Source organism: Ambystoma mexicanum, chromosome 2p, assembly GCF_040938575.1.
Source record: "Ambystoma mexicanum isolate Mex_15411 chromosome 2p, UKY_AmexF1_1, whole genome shotgun sequence".
Classification (NCBI taxonomy): domain Eukaryota; kingdom Metazoa; phylum Chordata; class Amphibia; order Caudata; family Ambystomatidae; genus Ambystoma; species Ambystoma mexicanum.
In genome coordinates, this window is record NC_090923.1 from 273528056 (window position 1) to 273549167 (window position 21112).

At 43.8% G+C, this 21112-nt stretch overlaps 1 protein-coding gene across 1 annotated transcript in view; it reads left to right on the forward strand.

The window, feature by feature from the left end:
• The window catches only part of LOC138567739 (inter-alpha-trypsin inhibitor heavy chain H3-like), a 475184-nt gene that overhangs the window by 323367 nt on the left and 130705 nt on the right, over positions 1 to 21112 (forward strand). The window contains exons 13-15 of the mRNA XM_069646218.1: positions 104 to 243; positions 15632 to 15796; positions 20520 to 20532. Of these exons, the coding sequence (XP_069502319.1) occupies positions 104 to 243; positions 15632 to 15796; positions 20520 to 20532 (318 nt within the window). The remainder of the gene's footprint in view (positions 1 to 103; positions 244 to 15631; positions 15797 to 20519; positions 20533 to 21112) is intronic.

The following is a 21112-nucleotide window of genomic DNA, read 5'->3' on the forward strand; positions in this document are numbered from 1 at the left end:
TTTTTGTAGTTTTCAAAACAAGCAGTGAAAATATTCACAACTCAATTGTGAACATTTAGCCAATCCATTATTTAAAAAATGGTGCTCTTCATGTTCTCCACAGGCTGAAAATGTTTTGACGTTTCCTGAAAAAATAGATATTGCAGAAAGAGAAGAAGCACAGAAGAAGCAGGAATATATCTTTGGGGACTACATTGAAAGACTCTGGGCTTATCTCACCATTCAGCAGCTCCTGGAAAAAAAGTACATTTTACATTAACACATTGAATCATGTATAGGTTGTTTAAAGAGAAATGCATTACAAAAAATACAAGATAAAAGATACATGACCATAACGAAGCCAAATGCAAAGTTATTGGCCATTTCCATGTGTTTCGTTGTGAGGAATCCTCTACTTCATTTAGCACAGCAGCATATAGCTCTGGCGAGAGCATGTAATTGAAGTGAAGCTGATTACTGCAGAGCATGAGCCACCAGAACGAAACGGTTGTAAGGAATGGCTGGAAATAGGGATGCTTCTAGGCCTCCCATTTAATATCGCAATTGACCTTCCAACACTTCAGATTTTCTCACTCCGTGTTACACATCTTAACACATATTTTGCAGTTGCTGTAAGGTGCATGAACTTTATGATTTGGACATGCATTGATTCATCTCACTCTAAAAGGTAAATTATGGATCCATATCAGATTGTGCTCTTACATATTGTTTGTTGATAATTGACTCATCCCTAATACAAATCTCACCATTGAAACATGACAATGGGCCTCATTATAACCCTGGCGGTAGCTGTGCCTGTAAAACAGGGACGGCTGTCGCCGGACTTGCATTCTTTCTGGCACCCGGCAATGAGGAATTACCGGGTAATTCCGACATTGCGGGCCCAGTAATTAGTGCATTGTTGTGTGCCAGTGCCTGTCAGTCCCCATTGGGGCTCAATGGGAATGGGGACATTGGATGCAACGTCATCTGACATGCTGCGCTCACGGGTGCTGCTCTGCCCACCAGGCCAGACCTGGCGGGCTGACAAGCGCCCACAAGCACAGCTCATAGTATGGCGGTCCGGGAACTACGGTACTGGCATGCTTACCGGTACCATAGCTCCCGGACCACCATGCTTATAATGATGCCCAATGTCTTCACTCTTTAGATTTTGGTTCATGGGAGGTCCTAAAGCAGAGCCTACATTGGTACTTTGATGTGTGTAGAGGTGTAGAAGGCATCAGGAGAGTAAGAGCTTTGCTATATGTCCTTTCATGTTAGCTCTTGCTGTGCATGGGCTGGCGATTTGTCAGTCATTTGACAAGGTTTGTTGTCTACAATGTTTTCATTTGGAAATTACATGCTTTGGTATGGCAGATGGTTACTGTAGCATCAAGATTTGACTGGATTGTTAATTTTACAGTCTTCTTTATCACCCTGTTGAATCTCTCTACCTACCTATAGCCTTGGGGTGACAGTGGTGTTTTTTTTTAAATTTATTTATTTGTTTTGGTAGCAAAAATTAATTTACACCTTTACAAATTTTTACATCTTAAATTCATATGTACAGATGTTAACATAAAACAATATTTTTTAAATTGTGACAAATACGACAATATTGACACATACAAAACATAAGAAAGCCTAAAAAAGACTCAACAGCAATAAAAAATCACCACCCAACTACGGGGGATGGTGGAAAATACTAGCTTTAAAACCTAGATCGTCACAACCACAAACCCATGAGAACCATGTAGGGTCCCTTTAACCAAAAGGAAAACAGAGACCAAACATCTCACGGCTATCTTTTTTCCTACATGATATGAGAAAACATTTTACACTTAAAACTTTATAAGAGAGCTTCTTAAAAAAAAAACACTACTTCTAAAGAAAAACAAAAATCTTGAGAACAACACCAGCACCTAGTACTAAGAAAACAGTTGAATGGTTCATAGATTCTATACAAATGTATAGACAAAGGGCAGTGTGACTTCTCAGAAACCTACCCACTTCGTAAGGCCAGGTTGCGTTGTCGCAACTGTTCTTCAATAAGCAAAACCAATCTGACCGCTGCTAGAATAATGGAGGTGGTATTACCCTGCATGCATCGAATCCAAACTAAATGACATTCAAAGGGGGAGTGTGAATTGAAAAATGGACCCAAACAAAGACTCCTATGATTGTCAAAAAACGTACAATACATAAAAAGATGTTCAAGGGTTTCGCTCTCCACTTGCTTAAGGCAGAATTTACACACTTCCCACTGTACCTGTGCCTTGTAAACGGACCAATTTTTGATCCGGTAACCCGTATGGATTAGGTCTAAGCGGAAACGCATATAGGTTCTTCTTGCCGCTTTGTCCGGGCAACATAGTAAATATAGTAACTTAGGGGATACAGCCTGCCTGAATGTAGCATAAGTAGAAAAGGAGGAATATCCCCCAATCAAATCCGAGTTGTGGGCCCATGAGTTTTTGAAAAAGCACTTTTTGGCCATATTCGGAGAATCTATTAAGTCTTGCTGCGACATGTTCAATGAGATTAAAGTGGCCTGTATTCGATCATTAAACTCACACATTGAAAGGGGGCATTTCTGCGCTAACATTGCCTGAAAATCCTCATAAAGGGAGTTTGGAGGTGGTCTGAGCATTTTGCAAAAGGTATTTACCATACGCCACTGATGTTTGTCTGCTAAAGGGTAAAGGCCCAATTCGTGTAAAATAATAGGATTGGGAAGATACCCTGGAAGACCCAGGGTAGTTTTCCACAATTTACCTTGGAGCAAATTTAAAAGAGGTCCCAAGTTCAAAAGACAGATATCGATTGCATAAAGCAAAATAGGTTCTACCTTCAAGGTATAATATTGAAGCAAGGGGATAAGCAAGAACCTGCAGTACCTGCGTAAAATGATTCTCATTTGGGCCAACAAAGGAGAAAGCTTGGAGGCCAACACTGTGCGCCATGCACCGATAGACATTCCGTTCGACAGATGATAACCTAAATAAGTTATTTCTTCTTTTTCTCGTAATGGGAAGATCATTAATCACAAAATTAAATTTAGGTTTTTTTTTTTGGCTGTAAAAACTATTACATGAGATTTTGCAGAGTTGATGGTCATGTTATTTAACGTGCAATACTCATAGAAGATGTTTAATTTATTTTGAAGACCAAATGGGACCCTGTCGAATAGGATTACGTCGTCGGCGAATGCCAACCAGTGTAACCGAAGTTTGCCCAAGACTACCGAAAATGACTACCGAAAATGAATTTGAGCCTGGCCATTTCTGCTCGATATCAGCAAGATAAAGGTTGAATAAAACCGCGGCCAGGTTACACCCCTGTTTTACACCTAGACGCGCAGGAATAGTATCTGACAGAAGCCCCTCAGAGTTAATGCAGACCCTGTAAGATGTGTTTTGATGTAATACTGCAATTATTGCTACAATGCGGCAGGAATGCCATATGATAACATCTTCTGCCAGAGACGATTACGTAACACGTTGTCGAAGGCAGTTGACAGGTCTAATGCTGCCATGCAGATTGTAGCATTAGGCTTGGAGTGAGCAGCGTGAAGCAGATGTGCAAGAGTCAGGGCATTTAACTGTGTGCCCATTTCTCTCCGAAAGCCGGCTTGAGCTTTTGCAAGAATAGGAGAGGCACGTAAACAGGCTTCCAACTCGCACAGAACCAGCTTGGCAACATTTTTTGCTGAGGTATCGATTAAGGCGATAGGTCTAAAATTTGTCGGGTTGCTGGAAGCACCCTTTTTGTGAATAGGTATCACTGTCGCCATTAACCATGATTTGGGAATTCTGCCGGTTTCATAAACCAGCTGGAAGCGTGGCAGCAGATACCTGGCCCAAAAATTCGGGTCATCCTGAACACGCAAGGGGGAAGCCCATCAGGGCCAGCCGCTTTCGAAAATTTCAGCTGGGCAATTGCCCATATGATATCTTTGAGAACCCACGGACAGACACGTGGAAACGGCAGCTGTATTGTCAGAGCTTCCGAGCGTAGATGTCGTTCGGGCACTGAATATTTTTGGCGAAAGAATTGCTCCCATTCAGGACCTGTAATGGAAGCATCCATTCGCGTGTCCACTTTACCCGCCGGGTTTCTTAAGATGGCCCATACCTCACGCGTTTTTTTGCACAACATCTCAATCATGTTTTGGTTGGCTAGCGTAAAGGCAGCCTGTCGAAGAGATTTTAAGTGCATTTTGAATCGGCCAACAATGAAGTTCCTTTCTCTGTTGTAGGTGGAAAAGTGGCACAGCAACCGTTGTAGTTTGTGCAACTCACTATTTTTTTGCTTTTTTAATAATGCAACCACGTCCACATTTACGTGGGAATCCCGCGAGTAGCCTTTTTTTTCTCGCGAGTCTTTCACAAGATTCGCTAAATGCCCCTGAATCATAGAGAGATTTATGTCATTGATTTTTTCCATATTGCCTACAGAAAGAACGTCATCAAGGGACACCAGCAGGTCCCTGTTTACCAGAAACACCAGTTTCCTGCACATCGACGGGTGCCAATTTACAGAGATAGTTTGCCTATCACATTCGACCATACAGAGCGGGGCCGAAACTTCACAGGCCATACTCTCAATGTGTAGGCATGAAGTCAACATATGGTGATCGCTCAAACCCACATCCCGAATAAGGATAGGGTCGAGCAGCCCAGTACACTCATTTGAAGCCAACAAATAGTCAATGAGAGATGCAGCTTGGCCACGCCTCCAGGAAGATCGACTTGAGTGAGTCGCAAGTTGAATAGGATAGATCGCCCTTTCCTTAAAGCAACGCACCTATTGTTTTCCTCTGCGGCAGGCTTGTTGGGCGTAAGCGGAGCAAGTGGAGGTGGGCCATGCAAGATTATCCAGGGGTAGGTAGGAGTTCAAGTCACCACCAATGATGATTTCTTGATTGGGACATGTAGCAGTAGCAAGGCCCAACATACAATCGAAGTCTGCTAAAAGCAAGTTCAGCGCCACCATCTTTGGATTCCAGTAGATTGACAGGAGAAAAAGAGTTGAGATAGCACAGTGCTCAAACGAGGCCTTAACCAGTAGACATGATGCGGAAGTATCAATAAGGGCTAACTCTGCCTTCAAGCCGTTGTTGATTAAAACAGCAATTCCCCCTGCTGGGCGGCCTACTTGTTGTCGACAGGCAGGGACCAAAAAACAAGTATAGCCATCCAGGCAAGGTTCGCATATGGCCATTGTTTCCTGCAAAAATAAAATATCAGGTTTTTGATCGGGCCCAACCCGTCTATACCATGCACCCAGAAACCCGTATACCACAGCAATTCCATGAGGCAACGGAAAGACTGGTCAGTTATGATTCAGAAGTAGGACCTTTTAAGTCTGCCGCCACTTTTAGCAAGGGCTCCAGCCAAGCCAGCCCACTAAGTGCTTGGGTGAGCAAGGCCAGTTGGACAGCTAGTTGGTTAGCATGAGCTAAAAAAGGGACCACAGCGGGTTCTACGGGGCATTCTTTTGGCGGAGCAGGTACCCAATCAAGAAAGTCCCAGGCACTCTCCATGTCCAAAAACAAATGCGGCACAAGCACAATTGAGTGAAAGTCATCAGAGAATTCCAAGAGCATTTTGGATATAATCTGTGTTTGCACTCTTCAAAGCACTCTGTGGTTATTGTGGTTCGCAAGCTTAACCCAATCCAGGTCCTTAGATGATACATTTCTTAAAACTGGAATCTGAAAGAAGGAGTTCATCAGGAAGGACCTATTAATCCGAGATGGGCCATTAATCTCAGGATTACTAGACCACCCAATAATTACTTTCATGTCCTTGGGTGTTTGAATAAAGGACAGAGCCTCGGTGACAGTCTCTGCTCAGGGACTGGACACGGCAGCAACTGCCCAACTACACCCGGCCGGGTCGCATCCGACTGCAACACAGCAGCCTTGGGATAGAGAGCCGATTCTTCTTGCGCTTTACTATCAATATCAGCCCCTGCCGAAAATGCAACATCAGTCTCCTGACCACCCGCAGACGATTTCGGTGGCAAGTAGGAGCATGCTGGGGTTGCAACGACAGATGCTGGCAGGACACTCGAAACAATTGCCGGAGCACCAGGTGGCTGTACTGTGGGCCCTAGAGAAGTAGGAGGGCTCACAGTCGGCAACACCATTGAGCCAACTGGCTGTCGAGTTTGAACTTTTCTCGATTCAATCGCTGGAAAAAAACAGTGAAGCAGCGGTTGCGTTTTTGCCATTGGTGTCTTAGGAGCCACACAGGAGGCAATCTGCACATTCCCGCTTTTTAAGGCTGCAATCTGCAGGTGTTTCCTGCTTTCCTCGTCAAGGTCGCCCAGATCTAAACCCAAGTCATCTTGATTGCACAGATTGTTGAGGTTAGTAGGTAAACTGGATGCGTGGGGGACCTGCACCTTCCTGCCTGAAGGTGCGTTGAGGGCTTCTTTTCTCTGCATAGCCTTTGTCTGATTTAAACGTTTTTGTGCTTGTAGAAAAGACTTCCTTGCTTTACGAGAGATGAAATGTCTTCCCTCATGTTCCACAGGCCCCTCTTCAATTTCTGACGACACAACAGTTACCGTGGAGGGAATAGTTGCCTGGGAATCAATGAGCGCCATCAACGCCGAAGGACTATCCGGAGTGACAACACTCTCCTCCACAGCTTCAGGATCCTCGCCTGGAAGGGCGAGACAGTCCTGAAGGGGCGGGGTCCCAGCCAACTTATACATGAGTTGTTCCACCTGCAGTAGCTGATCATGCTGTAATTTGGCTAGTTCAAAAAGGTCAATGGCCTCAGAGTCCCCGTAGTCCAGTGTGGGTCTCTTGTCACCCTGCACTGCTTGTGAATAAGATCTTTGAGGGATGAAGGCAAGATGAAATCCAAAGTCAGTTTGAGAACCTTGTGAGCAGGTCGAAATGTTGGCTGGGGCGGGTTGCAGGATAGAACTAGCATTTGCCAACAACTTTTCAAATTGGGTCAGATAGAAGGCTTTAGATTGGTTTTCTGCTAAAATATAGCCTTCCAATTTTGACATCTTGTCTTTCATGGATCCTAAAGAACCCTGCATTTCCCTTATCGAACAATGGGTTAACTCATGTCCCTTGTCCAGCAAGTTAAGTATGCGGGAGATGACTGGGAAATTGAAAGACTCATGTGGGTGGGTAATGGAAGAAGAATCATCCGGAGTAGAGGCCGATCTTACTTCCACTTTTGGAGCAAGCAAGTCAGCATCCTCATTCCCTAGGGAGAAGGGGTCGATTCTCGTTGGAAGAAACATCCCTATTGTCGGCCCCTCATCAAACTGAAAGTTGTCATAAGGAGGAACAGGACTCCCTTGCAAACCTTTTGCCGTAGTCGTCTCTGACTTGTCTCCTTGCTCGACACCTTTTTTATGCTTCTGTCTGATGGAAGATGGAAATGGACCTGTTCCCGAAAAGGGAACGAACTCGAGGCTGGAGAGGATGGGCCAAGCGAAAGGCGTACTCTTTTTGCTAATTCACTGATGACCGTGGGTGCCAGCAATGAGGTGTCTAACGTGTGAGGGAAACCTCCTAGGGGATAGGTCGGGGAGCTGTTTGAATCCTGAGGAAACATATCTACCTCACCCACCACCCCATCCATGTCATTAGCATCCTGAACAGTAAATGTTGGCTGAGCCAGGAGATTGGGAAGCCCAAGGGAAGGGAGAGATTTATCTAGCAGGGGGGCTACAGCTTGACAATCCGGACTTTCATCCAAAACCACACTAGCAGTATTCTCCTCTTGAGAGTTAGACATGTATGCGGGGGATTTTTTGGTAGTGGTTGGCGAAGGGAGGGAATTGCTAAGGGATTTGTTCCTCGCTTGTTTCTTGTTGTTCTTCGCAGTGGGACCTGTCTTACAACCACTTCTAAGGGTTGGGCTCATGCTATATAGCCAGTCGCACCCCAAGTACAAAGGGTAGCACCCCACCCCTTTATTTTGGTGCGGTGTAAGCTTAGGGGTGACCGGAACAACACCTTCCTCCGTGGGAACAGGAAATAATTAGGTTAACACCCTTAGCCAATACAACCGATCCAAGAAAAGGAAGTGGCTTACAACACTAGACAAAGTGACAGACTTTTCTATGCACCATATGTCAGGGGAAATAGCCCCTAAAGAGAATTGGGAGACACCGAAAGCACATGTCTCACCAAACAGCACACAAAGGTGTACAGGAAGCACTTAACTGTACACATAAAGAGCTAAGCACGAAAAACAAAATTCGTTCCCACTGAACCCGCAGAATCAAAGGCTTAAAGCCTGGAGTCTCCTGTCGGCAGGGAGAAACCCCGGAGCGTAGGGGAAGTAAGAACTCACCCTTCAGACTTCCACTCTAGAGATGCACCTTCCCTGGCAACACACAAGTGAACAAAACAGGGCTACTACCTCAAGTTGCCAGCAAAACCTCGAGAGGCCTATTAGAGAAGGTGCCCTCAGCGTTATAGGGATTAAGGCAGAACTGCTCGGCAGAGAATATCGCCTAGAGCCAGTGCTTCTAAGTCGAGTCAGATGCCAACAATCACACCAAACAATATAGACAGTGCTAATCTAAACTGTTAAACAATGAATGGCTTTTCCTCTTTTGTGAAGCCAAAACTATTCAAACCTCATTTATTTCTGCATAGGATTTTACAATGATAACGTTTGGCCGCTAGTAAATCCTGTAAGGCACCTTAGCTCTTAAATATGCCAATGGTCCCTCCCCAATGTTGAGTGTGTCACTTGTTAAATCACCTGTGAATATTCTGCAAACAATTCAAAAAAGCACAATCGATAACATTGAGCAGCAACAAAGATGATTACCTCTAATCAGGAAAACAGATAGAGCCCTAAATGTGTCAACTGAAGTGCTCTATGCCTCCCCACCTCAGACGCCGAACAGCCCAACAGCCGGTGCACTTCTGAATGCACTTCCGGATGCGCGCGCGCGATGCGCGTGCACCAGAGTGTTTAAGGCTGTTGCGTGGAAGCGAGGCTGAATGGGGGGCGTGTCTGGGGGAAGGCCAATAGGCGGGGCTGCAATGTAGGAAAGAAAGAAAGAAGGAGATGATGAGAAAGTGAATTTGGAGCGTGTGTGCCGGCAGAGACACAAGTAGCACAAGTAGCACAGATAACAGAGAGCACAAAATGTGCTACCTGATTCGTTCAAAGTCCAAATAATTACTTGGGAAAGTTGACAGTCCGAGTTGCAACATAGCAAGAACTTCCTCTTGGCGACTCAGTACTCTCTACAGAAAGTAGAGACAAAGTCCGTGGATACAGCAGCAAGGCTCCAGTCTCCAGCAGCGTGGCAGCCCAACAGCCGGTGCACTTCTGAAAGCACTTCCGGATGTGCGTGCACGATGCGCGTGCACCAGAGTGTTCAAGGTTGTTGCGTGGAAGCGAGGCTGAATGGGGGGCGTGTCTGGGGGAAGGCCAATAGGCGGGGCTGATTCGTTCAAAGTCCAAATAATTACTTGGGCAAGTTGACAGTCCGAGTTGCAAGATAGCAAGAACTTCCGCTTGGCGACTCAGTACTCTCTACAGAAAGTAGAGACAAAGTCCGTGGATACAGCAGCAAGGCTCCAGTCTCCAGCAGCGTGGCAGCCCAACAGCCGGTGCACTTCTGAATGCACTTCCGGATGCGCGCCATGGTGTTGTTGTATGTTCCACCCTGTAGTTTTCAAGGAATACTCTCATCTCTCTAAAGGTTAGCTGAGTCCTGTCTTCCCACTGCTAGTCAATAGGATGAGCAGTAACGCTCACCAGAGGAACTGTTTAAAATGCTCTACAGCCCATGCGCATGCTAGTGCTTATTTCTCTATCACCTAATTGTTGTTTTCTGTATTGTTCACGAATCATATTTTTTGTGAATACGGCTCGTAAGCCCTTTGCCATTGAATAAATCATGTCTGTTGAAGGTCTCTAAGTGTTGAAGGCTCTGAGAGTGGGGTCCTTCAGTGTGTTCTCTGTTGCCCTTCCAAGGTCCACTTGCTGCTCTTTGCTCCACATGAAAGTCACCTTTTTTCCAGCATTTATCTCATGCGATTCACTATCACAACAAAGATTGTCAAGAATCACGCACACATTCCTAAACAAGATAACATTTCTATTTGTTTGATAGATTAAAGCTCCCACTATCCCCTTCATCTGGCACGCCAAGGGCTTGATGCCATCCAATGCCAGTGTTTTGACCAGGTATTCTATTCTGCCTTGAAGTATTTGCACGGAGTATGCCCAATACAATCTGGAAATTAACTGCATTTGTAGGCAATCTTGTGCAGATCAAGGTGTCATCTTTAAAGTACATCACTCCAGTTATCACTTGTAATAATCTATCACACTGGAAACATGTAAACGGCGTATTCCAGATCAAACAGCTGATCCCAGACGAAACAGCATCAGATTGAACCTAAACAGGGGGGTACACTGTTATATCATTGCTGTCTTCCGTCTATTCTACTTGGTGGTAGTACCTCTGTACGTCTATGATTGAAAATAGCTTTGTCACCGCTATCCTACGTTAGGCAATGAATGGCAATCAGCCATGATATTTGGGTTCATTCCCCAGAAATCTTCATGCATCTTGATGCGTTGGTCAGGCTTCACCACTAAGACAAATGGTGCCCCCCATTCAGATGCCCATTCACATCAATCTTTCAAATGCAAAGTTACCCTCCTGAGTTTCTCTTTAAAGGGTTTGACATCGACCTTGAATGACTTGACAGGTCCTGCCATGATAACTGAATGCAAAAACCTAGGCTCCACCCGAAGGTGGTCTATATGCCCACATGGGATTGTGGCAGGTTTTGTGGCAGAGGATAATATTGCGCCAAAAAGAAGACACTGGAGTGAGTTCTCTGCACTCTAGAGTATCTAGGAACCAATGCTTGTGTGTATCATACACATTCTATGTTGTCTGCACTAGAGATAATATATGAGCATTACAAATAGTATAATCAAAAAATGCACAGCTTCCAATATTAGCAGTAAAGTAGTTGAGGAAGTACCCAGTTTTCTAAACATCTGTTCATGTTAAAATAGCCTACAATTAATCAGCAATATGTGTGTAGCTATTGTAGCATAGAAAAACCTAAAATATTACTCACAGCTGTGATGCTGTATGAATTAATGAGCGAGTGGACATGTGTGGTTATACAGAACCACTCCTGATGGAAAGGGTTACTGGCAGCTAAGGACAGTTCATTAAGAAATAACTATAACAATCTAAAAGCCAACTTTGGCAATAGCCAAAGAAAAATGAGAGCCAGCATAGGCTATTTTAGTGAGCGATCCCAAATCGTGTTTCATGCTAAACTAAGAGTGTCAGCACCGCAGAGGTGGTTGACAGGAGGCTTACCTAACAAAACAGCATCATGGTGTCTCTTAATGGTGTAACCATAGAAACAAAACAATATATGTTGAAGAAAATGAGTGAACCTGCTTATTTTAGCCACCAAAATATTGAAACACAACGCAAATATGAATTGGCAAAGTACCAAGTTTTAGCCAGATGTGCAGTTAACTGTCCTTTGCATCGTCTGTCTGCTCTACGACACTAACTCTGCACTTCCTTCTTGGTTTCTTATGTCTAGCAGATAGGCAGAAATGTGCAAAGTGACCAGTCATTCCACACATTTTGAACTTCTTCCCTTTCACTGTATAGCTAAATGTTGTGTGTCTCCACATCGAAAGCAATGCGTCTATCCTCTTTCTTGTATGCAGCACTAGCTGGGCAAACTTGATCCTTATCCCCAGCTTCCTCGTGCAACAAATCTGTATACACTGACGAGGATCTCTCAATGATTTCTGCTATGTTGACAACTTCTTTAAAGGTCAGTTCAGACTTTTGACACAGTCTCTCTCAGATCTGGTCATTATTTCCATGGACTATCGGTTGGTGCTCCAGGACTTCATCCAAGAATTGGCTAAACTTGCAGTTGCATGTTAAGATCATCAGGGCAGGGAGATACTCATCACTGCTTTCATCAGGGAATTGGGCAATGGTCTAACTGTTGTAGCCTTCTAATATCCCTTCTATCGTTGGGTTGTAATGTCTTTTCTCAGCATGCTACCTATTCTTCAATGACATTTGTGTCTGCCCGTTCCCACTATTAAATCTGGGGGGTGGTTCCTGAGGACTGACTGCCCTTTGAAGCCAGGGCATGTAGAAGAATGGCTTTCTTCCTGTGGCTGAGAACCTGGTGGTATATTTTGCCTACATATATGTGTCAAACACAGTGTTCCATTTCTTCAATGGTATAAGATGTACTCTGGCTTTTTCAGGAATTTAGGCTGAGGCTCAGATTGCTGTATTACTTTCTCTTTGTTGTAACATTTAATATAACCTTACTTTCTTTCTGAAATCTTCATTTTGTTTTGAAGGAACCAAATCTTGGAAATGTGCTTTCTTGTGTATGGAGATTGTGGAGAATGTCTGTGAGGAATTGCCATCTGTCAAGGCTGCAAAGCTCTGACAATTTTGATTTTTAGTACCTTAAATGATTCTGGTGATTCCTTCTCCAAAGTGGTGATCTACAAACCAGATCCCCCTTTAGCGCAACTCCATGCCAAAAGCATCAGTAGCCTGATCCACTGAGTTTGCTCATGCCACTGAGCAGGTTCAAAGGTCACAAGATGCCCACTCGACCACTACATTGACAGCAAAGTTGCTGCAGCAAACGGGCAACATTTAAGATATGGCCCCTGCACCAAAACTATGATGATCATGAGTACCCCATGGTGGTGGCAGGGTAATCTCTAAGAATAGGCTATGCCTGAGGGTAGGCATAGTGCAATGCTTATGATCATGGCTGCCACAAACCAGTTGCAATTGCACATGTGTCAGCTCCTGTGAGTCAGCTCTGCTGTGCAAGGGAATATGTATAAAGGTCAGATGGCTTGATATTGTCACCCAGCTAGACAGAAACCCAGAGGACCAAGACTCTCGCCCAGAGAACATCTGGGCCTAGGTATCAAAGGAGCACACCCATTCAGGAAGAGTAGCCTCACACCAGCATGCTGCATGTCCAAAAGTATTTTGTTGCCAGTAGGAGGTAATGGGGGAGGGAGCAGGATAGGCAGGAGTTCTCTACACAAGGGAAATAAGCATTCCACCATCTTGTTTGTCACTGTCTCTCTTCCCCTTGTTTGTCTCTTTCGTTTCCCCTGGAGCAAAGCATTTTGGTTGCAAGATCAAGAGGGCAAAGTCCACTCCCAACAAGTGCAGGGATACATTCAGGCCCTCAAAGATCCTTTAAGGCCAAAGAGATGTTCTGGGGACTCTCACCTGAACTTCCTTAGAGACAGTAGTACTGTCTGAGGCACTCCACTGGAAGAAGGAGCTGTCCTAGGCATAAGGAAGATCTGTCCCCTGACCACTCCCAGGGACTATCGGGAATGACCAGTGTTGTGTACTAGAACTGAAACAACCAATCTTCAACTGATCTGCTGTGCCAGAAAAGCAGACCCTGAAGTCCAGTATCCTATCCTCAAGCCCTTTGCGAAGGCCTCACAGCAACCGGGAGGGCCAGACTAGCCGAAGCTCCCTGTTCACTTGCACTGAAGCAGTTGTTCTGTGTTCCCCACAACCTGAAGGAGAGGGAAGGCGTGGGAGCTGGTATCAGCGTTCCTCCGACCAGCCGAACAATTTCACTGCATCACCATCAGCCCGATGCAGAATCACATCCTAGCAGAACCCGTAAACTGCCAGCCCTGAAGCGTCTGCTCAATGCCGGAAGCTGAACCAAATCTCTGGAGGGTCACTTGCCGAACAAACCAAGAGGTCACCACACAGCTCAGTTCAGCTAGCCCGAGAACTCCTGCCTCGTTACTTGCAGCTCAATGTCTCCTTGATCACCACTTTATGACAGCCGCCCGCCGACTGGACCCATGGACACTGGAGCATCACTCGCCGACCTCTGGCAGCAGCTAAAGCCCTCTCAGCCTCGTCACATTTGAAGCGTTCTTGGGACTGCTTTAACCTGCAGCACTTGAACCACCACCATTCGACCTCACCGAGCCTCCACATTCACCCCGGCTCGACGCCAGCTTCTGCCATGGCCTCTGCGATCCTACGTGCCCAACTTAGCCTTATCAGCTCACATCAATGTTTAACCGGGGTCAGATACTTCAGCCCACCAAGAACCGAATTCAGGTAAAGTGACACTGAACTGTCCAGCTGATTCACTTGGGCCCTAGAGAATGGTTAGGTCACAATCGTTCCAGTCTTCAACAAGATTTCCTTTTTGGTAGAACCTTACCTACCATCCCTCACACTAAACTTGAAGTGCTACTCTCTCTAGTTTGTCGCATCTTCCATGTCTTTCCTTTGGAGTGGATGTTTGCTCATTAATCTCTTTTTGTTCTACTCGCAGATGGTGTGTTTTATTTGTATAGAACCTTGATTGGACATTCCCTTTATTTGGGACTCAGATACTGTGTTGCTTATGAAGGATGAGCGAGCCATTTTGTCCCTGCTCACCCTTGTACTCCTGCGATGCAGCATCAAATTCGTCACAATGTCCTTCACTTATTATTTTTTACCGTTTCTATTTTTTTGGGCCTTAGTTGACCATTACTTCCTGTTTTGTGCCTCCCAAAATTCTAAAGTTCGCTGTTGCTCTTAGTTGGCATCCACACCCAAAGCAAAGATGCAGTGCCTGCTCACTGCATCAGGGTTGTGCGAGCAGACCACTGAGCAAGGCAACCGCTAAAGCACACATGGAGATGTTGCTTTACACCAGTGCATTGCAGGATTAGATTTAGATGCAAGCGCCCACCCTCCTTGTAACGATGGTGCACGTTGTGGTGCAGATTCGTTGTCCCTGAGGTTCTCAATTGCAGGGTTCGTTCGGGTGGTTCCCAATGGTGAAGTGCCACTCTTATGCGAAGGCAGCAGAAGGAGGAGAGATCAGCTCAGAAAAACAATTGAGGATGCTAGAACACATAATTTCAAGTAATGTATGTATATTTTCCAAATACTACCAACTCCTCCTTAGCCCTCTCCTCAACCGACACTATTTATGTCAGAAACACTACATGACAGGTCTGACATTACACAATCATGGCATTAATTATTCTCTGTGCAGCATTATTCATGTTCAACATGTGATATGCGCAGATAACCTTAAAAATGCTCCCACAATGTGTTCTTTCGCTCTCTTTTTCTTTCTTTCTTTCTTTCTTTCTTTCTTTCTTTCTTTCTTTCTTTCTTTCTTTCTTTCTTTCTTTCTTTCTTTCTTTTTCTCTATCTTTCTTTTCCCTCATTTCTATAATCCCTTTTCTACTCAACTATTTTCTTGCCATCTTGTTTGCATCCTTTCTTTCTGAATGCTGTCCATATTTCTTTCGGTCACTTTTTCTTCAATGCCTCTTTTTCCCTTCTTCATTCCTTCATTGAATTAATTATCAATGTTCCAACACTTCAGATATATGACAACCTAAACATTTTTGTTTATACAATTTGTTATTATAATACGTATTATAAAAAAACAAAACGTATATTGATTAATTACCAGTTTGCTTAGTTGAAATAGTTGCCCTTTTTTCAGTAGCTGGTTGATTTTGTTTACATATCAGTTTCGTATTTTGTACTTGAAATCTATATCAATATCAGTCCAACCATTTTGTTTTATTTTTGTGTTAACTAGAATTCAAGCCAAAGGAGGCGAAAAGGAAAATGTCACTGCTCAGGCCCTGGATCTCTCTTTGAAATATCATTTCGTAACCCCTTTGACTTCCATGGTTGTGACTAAACCTGAAGATGAAAAAAAAGATGAGCCCCTAATCGCTGATAAACCATCAGAAGGTAGAGCGTAACATGCCGGATTATGTGAATTTTTCAATAACATAATTTCTATAAAAATAATAAAGCGTTAGAGGAAAACAATAGAAAAATGTCTTTGCTTCAAATATTATCGTTCTAAAACTGCCAATACATTCCTCAAAATGAACATTCAATCGATGACCATCCCTACAGATGAAAACAGGGGTCTGTGTTAAATGATAAACAATATTGTAACTTCATCACTTTCTTAAAAACAGTTTAGGGATTCTGTTACTCCATAGTGATTTTAGTCGAACTTGGTGTGATCTGTCAAATGTAATCTGGTCTCAAATGCCGGATGTGTTACCTATTATGTGAAGGGAAACCCTTTAATTGTTACAAAGCCTTCATGCCAAGTAGTAAAGAGCATCTGAATGATTTACTTGTATTAGAACATGCATCCACTGCTTGAGTGTCATTCGATTATACATAGCATTGAAATAGAACATTACATAAATATATTTGGGATATCTGTACTACATCCAGCCATATGTGTGACAGCATAGTGATTCTAGAACTAAGCCTTGGTAAGCACATCTGTCCCCCGTGACCAGGCGCTCATTTATACTCAGACCTACTAGGCTTTCAGAGGTACCAACCCTTGAGAAAAGCCTAACTCACTTGATTTCTGTACAATGATCAAATTCCAGATAACCACTACAAGGATTGATTTGTCCTATTGGAAGTCCGGATTAAACTCAAAAGTAGTCAAATGTTTTTAATTGTGCCTACTGTAACTAATATAAGTCTTCAACTTTTCATGTGACGTCTTTTGCTTGCGAAAATCCATATTGAGCCATGCAATAACTTTTACTCCAATGTTGCCATCAGTTTGCACACATGCTGGATGCTGTCTAGCTAATCTTGATTGACATTTCATATAATATGTTTTCTTCAATTTTGTTTCCTCATTTTCTCTTTGGAACTTTTCATCTTGGAAAAAGATCAAGGTAGGTTACATCAGATATTGGGGGTCATTACGACCAAGGCGGTAAGTACGCCAACTTTACCACCACGCCGTTACCCTTATTCCCAGATAATCATGCAAATTAACCTGTTCAATAGACCCTTCATCCAGGGCCAGTATGAGTCGCTAGGTTTCCTCTTGGTTTTAGTGCTGAAAACCAAAGATTTTGTTTTGGTTACAATTAGCAATTGTTACAGCAATCCACAAATCAACAATTGTTTGCATGTACCTATTATGTGAAGGGAAACCCTTTAATTGTTACAAAGCCTTCATGCCAAGTAGTAAAGAGCATCTGAATGATTTACTTGTATTAGAACATGCATCCACTGCTTGAGTGTCATTCGATTATACATAGCATTGAAATAGAACATTACATAAATATATTTGGGATATCTGTACTACATCCAGCCATATGTGTGACAGCATAGTGATTCTAGAACTAAGCCTTGGTAAGCACATCTGTCCCCCGTGACCAGGCGCTCATTTATATTCAGACCTACTAGGCTTTCAGAGGTACCAACCCTTGAGAAAAGCCTAACTCACTTGATTTCTGTACAATGATCAAATTCCAGATAACCACTACAAGGATTGATTTGTCCTATTGGAAGTCCGGATTAAACTCAAAAGTAGTCAAATGTTTTTAATTGTGCCTACTGTAACTAATATAAGTCTTCAACTTTTCATGTGACGTCTTTTGCTTGCGAAAATCCATATTGAGCCATGCAATAACTTTTACTCCAATGTTGCCATCAGTTTGCACACATGCTGGATGCTGTCTAGCTAATCTTGATTGACATTTCATATAATATGTTTTCTTCAATTTTGTTTCCTCATTTTCTCTTTGGAACTTTTCATCTTAGAAAAAGATCAAGGTAGGTTACATCAGATATTGGGGGTCATTACGACCAAGGCGGTAATTACGCCAACTTTACCACCACGCCGTTACCCTTATTCCCAGATAATCATGCAAATTAACCTGTTCAATAGACCCTTCATCCAGGGCCAGTATGAGTCGCTAGGTTTCCTCTTGGTTTTAGTGCTGAAAACCAAAGATTTTGTTTTGGTTACAATTAGCAATTGTTACAGCAATCCACAAATCAACAATTGTTTGCATGTACCTATTATGTGAAGGGAAACCCTTTAATTGTTACAAAGCCTTCATGCCAAGTAGTAAAGAGCATCTGAATGATTTACTTGTATTAGAACATGCATCCACTGCTTGAGTGTCATTCGATTATACATAGCATTGAAATAGAACATTACATAAATATATTTGGGATATCTGTACTACATCCAGCCATATGTGTGACAGCATAGTGATTCTAGAACTAAGCCTTGGTAAGCACATCTGTCCCCCGTGACCAGGCGCTCATTTATACTCAGACCTACTAGGCTTTCAGACGTACCAACCCTTGAGAAAAGCCTAACTCACTTGATTTCTGTACAATGATCAAATTCCAGATAACCACTACAAGGATTGATTTGTCCTATTGGAAGTCCGGATTAAACTCAAAAGTAGTCAAATGTTTTTAATTGTGCCTACTGTAACTAATATAAGTCTTCAACTTTTCATGTGACGTCTTTTGCTTGCGAAAATCCATATTGAGCCATGCAATAACTTTTACTCCAATGTTGCCATCAGTTTGCACACATGCTGGATGCTGTCTAGCTAATCTTGATTGACATTTCATATAATATGTTTTCTTCAATTTTGTTTCCTCATTTTCTCTTTTGAACTTTTCATCTTGGAAAAAGATCAAGGTAGGTTACATCAGATATTGGGGGGTCATTACGACCCAGGCGGTAAGTACGCCAACTTTACCAGCACGCCGTTACCCTTATTCCCAGATAATCATGCAAATTAACCTGTTCAATAGACCCTTCATCCAGGGCCAGTATGAGTCGCTAGGTTTCCTCTTGGTTTTAGTGCTGAAAACCAAAGATTTTGTTTTGGTTACAATTAGCAATTGTTACAGAAATCCACAAATCAACAATTGTTTGCATGTGCCGATAGGTTTTAATGACAGTAAGACAGCGTTATCAGCAAACAATACTGCTGGGATCTTGTCTCCAGCCAGCGTAGTGGCATCTGTCTGTGAGCCCATCAATTCTTCAATTACTCTGTTAATAAAGATACTAAATAACTTGGGGGCCAGTACACACCCTTGCCGTACCCCCTTTTCAATGTTAACAGTTCTTGTAGTGCTACCATATATTCCCCATCGCACCACAGTTGAATGACCAGAATTCAGATTTTGGATGGCAATTAAGAGTTAAGCCAGAATTGTGAGCCCCCTTAGCTCCTCCCACACATGGCATCTGGGTACCATGTCAAATGCTGTCCGCAAGTCTACAAAATCGCACAGACACAGATATAGCATATTTGTCAAATACCAACCATATGCTTTGGTTGACTGTGCTCAGCCCCCCGCAGAATCCAGCTTGGAGATGGTTGATAATATGGTAACATGGTTCTCGTTGTTCTAGGATTCGATATGGAGTGACATTGCCCTGCATAGGTTTGCCCCTCACCCCCACTGTGTCTCTAGGTCCCTTCTTGTGAATGGGTTTTGTGTCTGCACAGGCCCAGGATGCAGGGACAAGATTATGCTTGTAGACTGAATTAAATATTTTGGTTAAGTATGGAATCCAGGTGGCTGGCTTGCTAGCATATAGGTCGATTGGAACCCTATCTGGGCCTGGGGATTTCCCAGTTTTTGGCTAAGTAGGTCTCTGCCTACTTCTTCAACGGTCAGTACCAACGGCACGATTTCAGATGCTCTGCCCTCAGACTCTGGTCCCTGCCCACAAGCATAGGTCTACTCTGTAACCTTTCTTCCCTGTAGAGCCCAGAAAAATACTCAACCAAAGTATGCTTGTAGAGGCAGTGTATTGGGCACCATTTTATGCCCTGCCCCCATTAGTCTCCAGAATCCCCTGGAGTCGCGATTTGTCTATTGCAATCATGAGGGCACCGCAGGTTTCTTCACACCAAGCCATAATTTTGTTCTTTAGGAGCTTTTCGTACTCAATTCTAGCTACTCGCAACCCGAGGGAGCTTACCAGTCCTCGAGTCCTTGCTTTGGCAACCAACCTGCCCTTAGCCTGCCTGCATTCCTTATCATACCACAGGGTCATAAACTCTGTGCGTTTACGCACTGATTTCAGTGGTTTGGAGAAGATAGGCCCCAACTTCACAGTCAACCTCTCATGTAGATGAACTAGGATAACACTGTGTTGCAGATCCCCAAATTCACCTAAAAGAGGGACTATTTGTATCGTATGCCATAGGAAAAATTGAGCCCTAGTTGAGTTTTCCCCACCTGATGTTGCGTCTGGCATTGGTGGAGATCGGCCTCCAGTGTCTTATTTTCCCCAACCTCCATCACCCCCATAAGGTACTCTTTTACCTCCATCACCAGGGGATGGTGATCACTTTCGACCCTTCATTGGACACAGAAACTGTTCTCTATTTGACAAAAATATAATCTATTCTACTTTGAGCCAAATTGCTTTCGAAGTTCGACGCTGCTGGGGCATCCCCAGGGAAAAAGCCATTGCAGGCCCTAAGATTTGCTGAAAGTAGCAAAACGGCTATCTCCTCTGCATTCCTATATTGCCTTCTTGAACGGACAGAGTTTATTTATTTATTTATTTATGCATTTATAGCAGCACGAAAAACCCTTAGGCATCAGGGCCCTAGTTACATTAAATGCACATAATAATTCTTGCTTAATGGTTACAGGTGTACTCTTATAGTGAGGCAAGTCAGGTAGAAGCAAGGGCTGGCAGAGCCACTCCTCATGGTACGGGGGCAACACCACAAAATCCACATAACAGTCAAATCAGGAGGGTGCAGGGGCTGGCGGAGCCACTCCGCATGGTACGGCGGGCAACACCACACAAAGCGCATAATGGTCAAATCAGGAGGATGCAGGGGCTGGCGGAGCCACTCCTCATGGTACGGTGGGCAACACCACACAAAGCGCATAATGGTCAAATCAGGAGGATGCAGGGGCTGGCCAGGCCACTCCTCATGGTACGGGGGCAACACCACACACGTTCGACAATTAGGAATCAGTGCGCCAAACCCTCAGGCATCAGGGTGTTAGTTACGGTAAGTGCAGAGTGTGTGCACACTCAAATGTTACAATATACAGGTGGTACTTGAAAGGCTCAATCAAGGTAGATGCAAAGTACAATACAGCCACACCTCATGGTAATGTGGCAAATTTTAGGTCATAGTTAGAGAGCATAGCCAAGTCAACAAGGCAGTGGGGTGGCAGCAAAGGGTAGTAATGGCAGTCCATATGCCATGAGTGTAGTGTGCAGAGATGG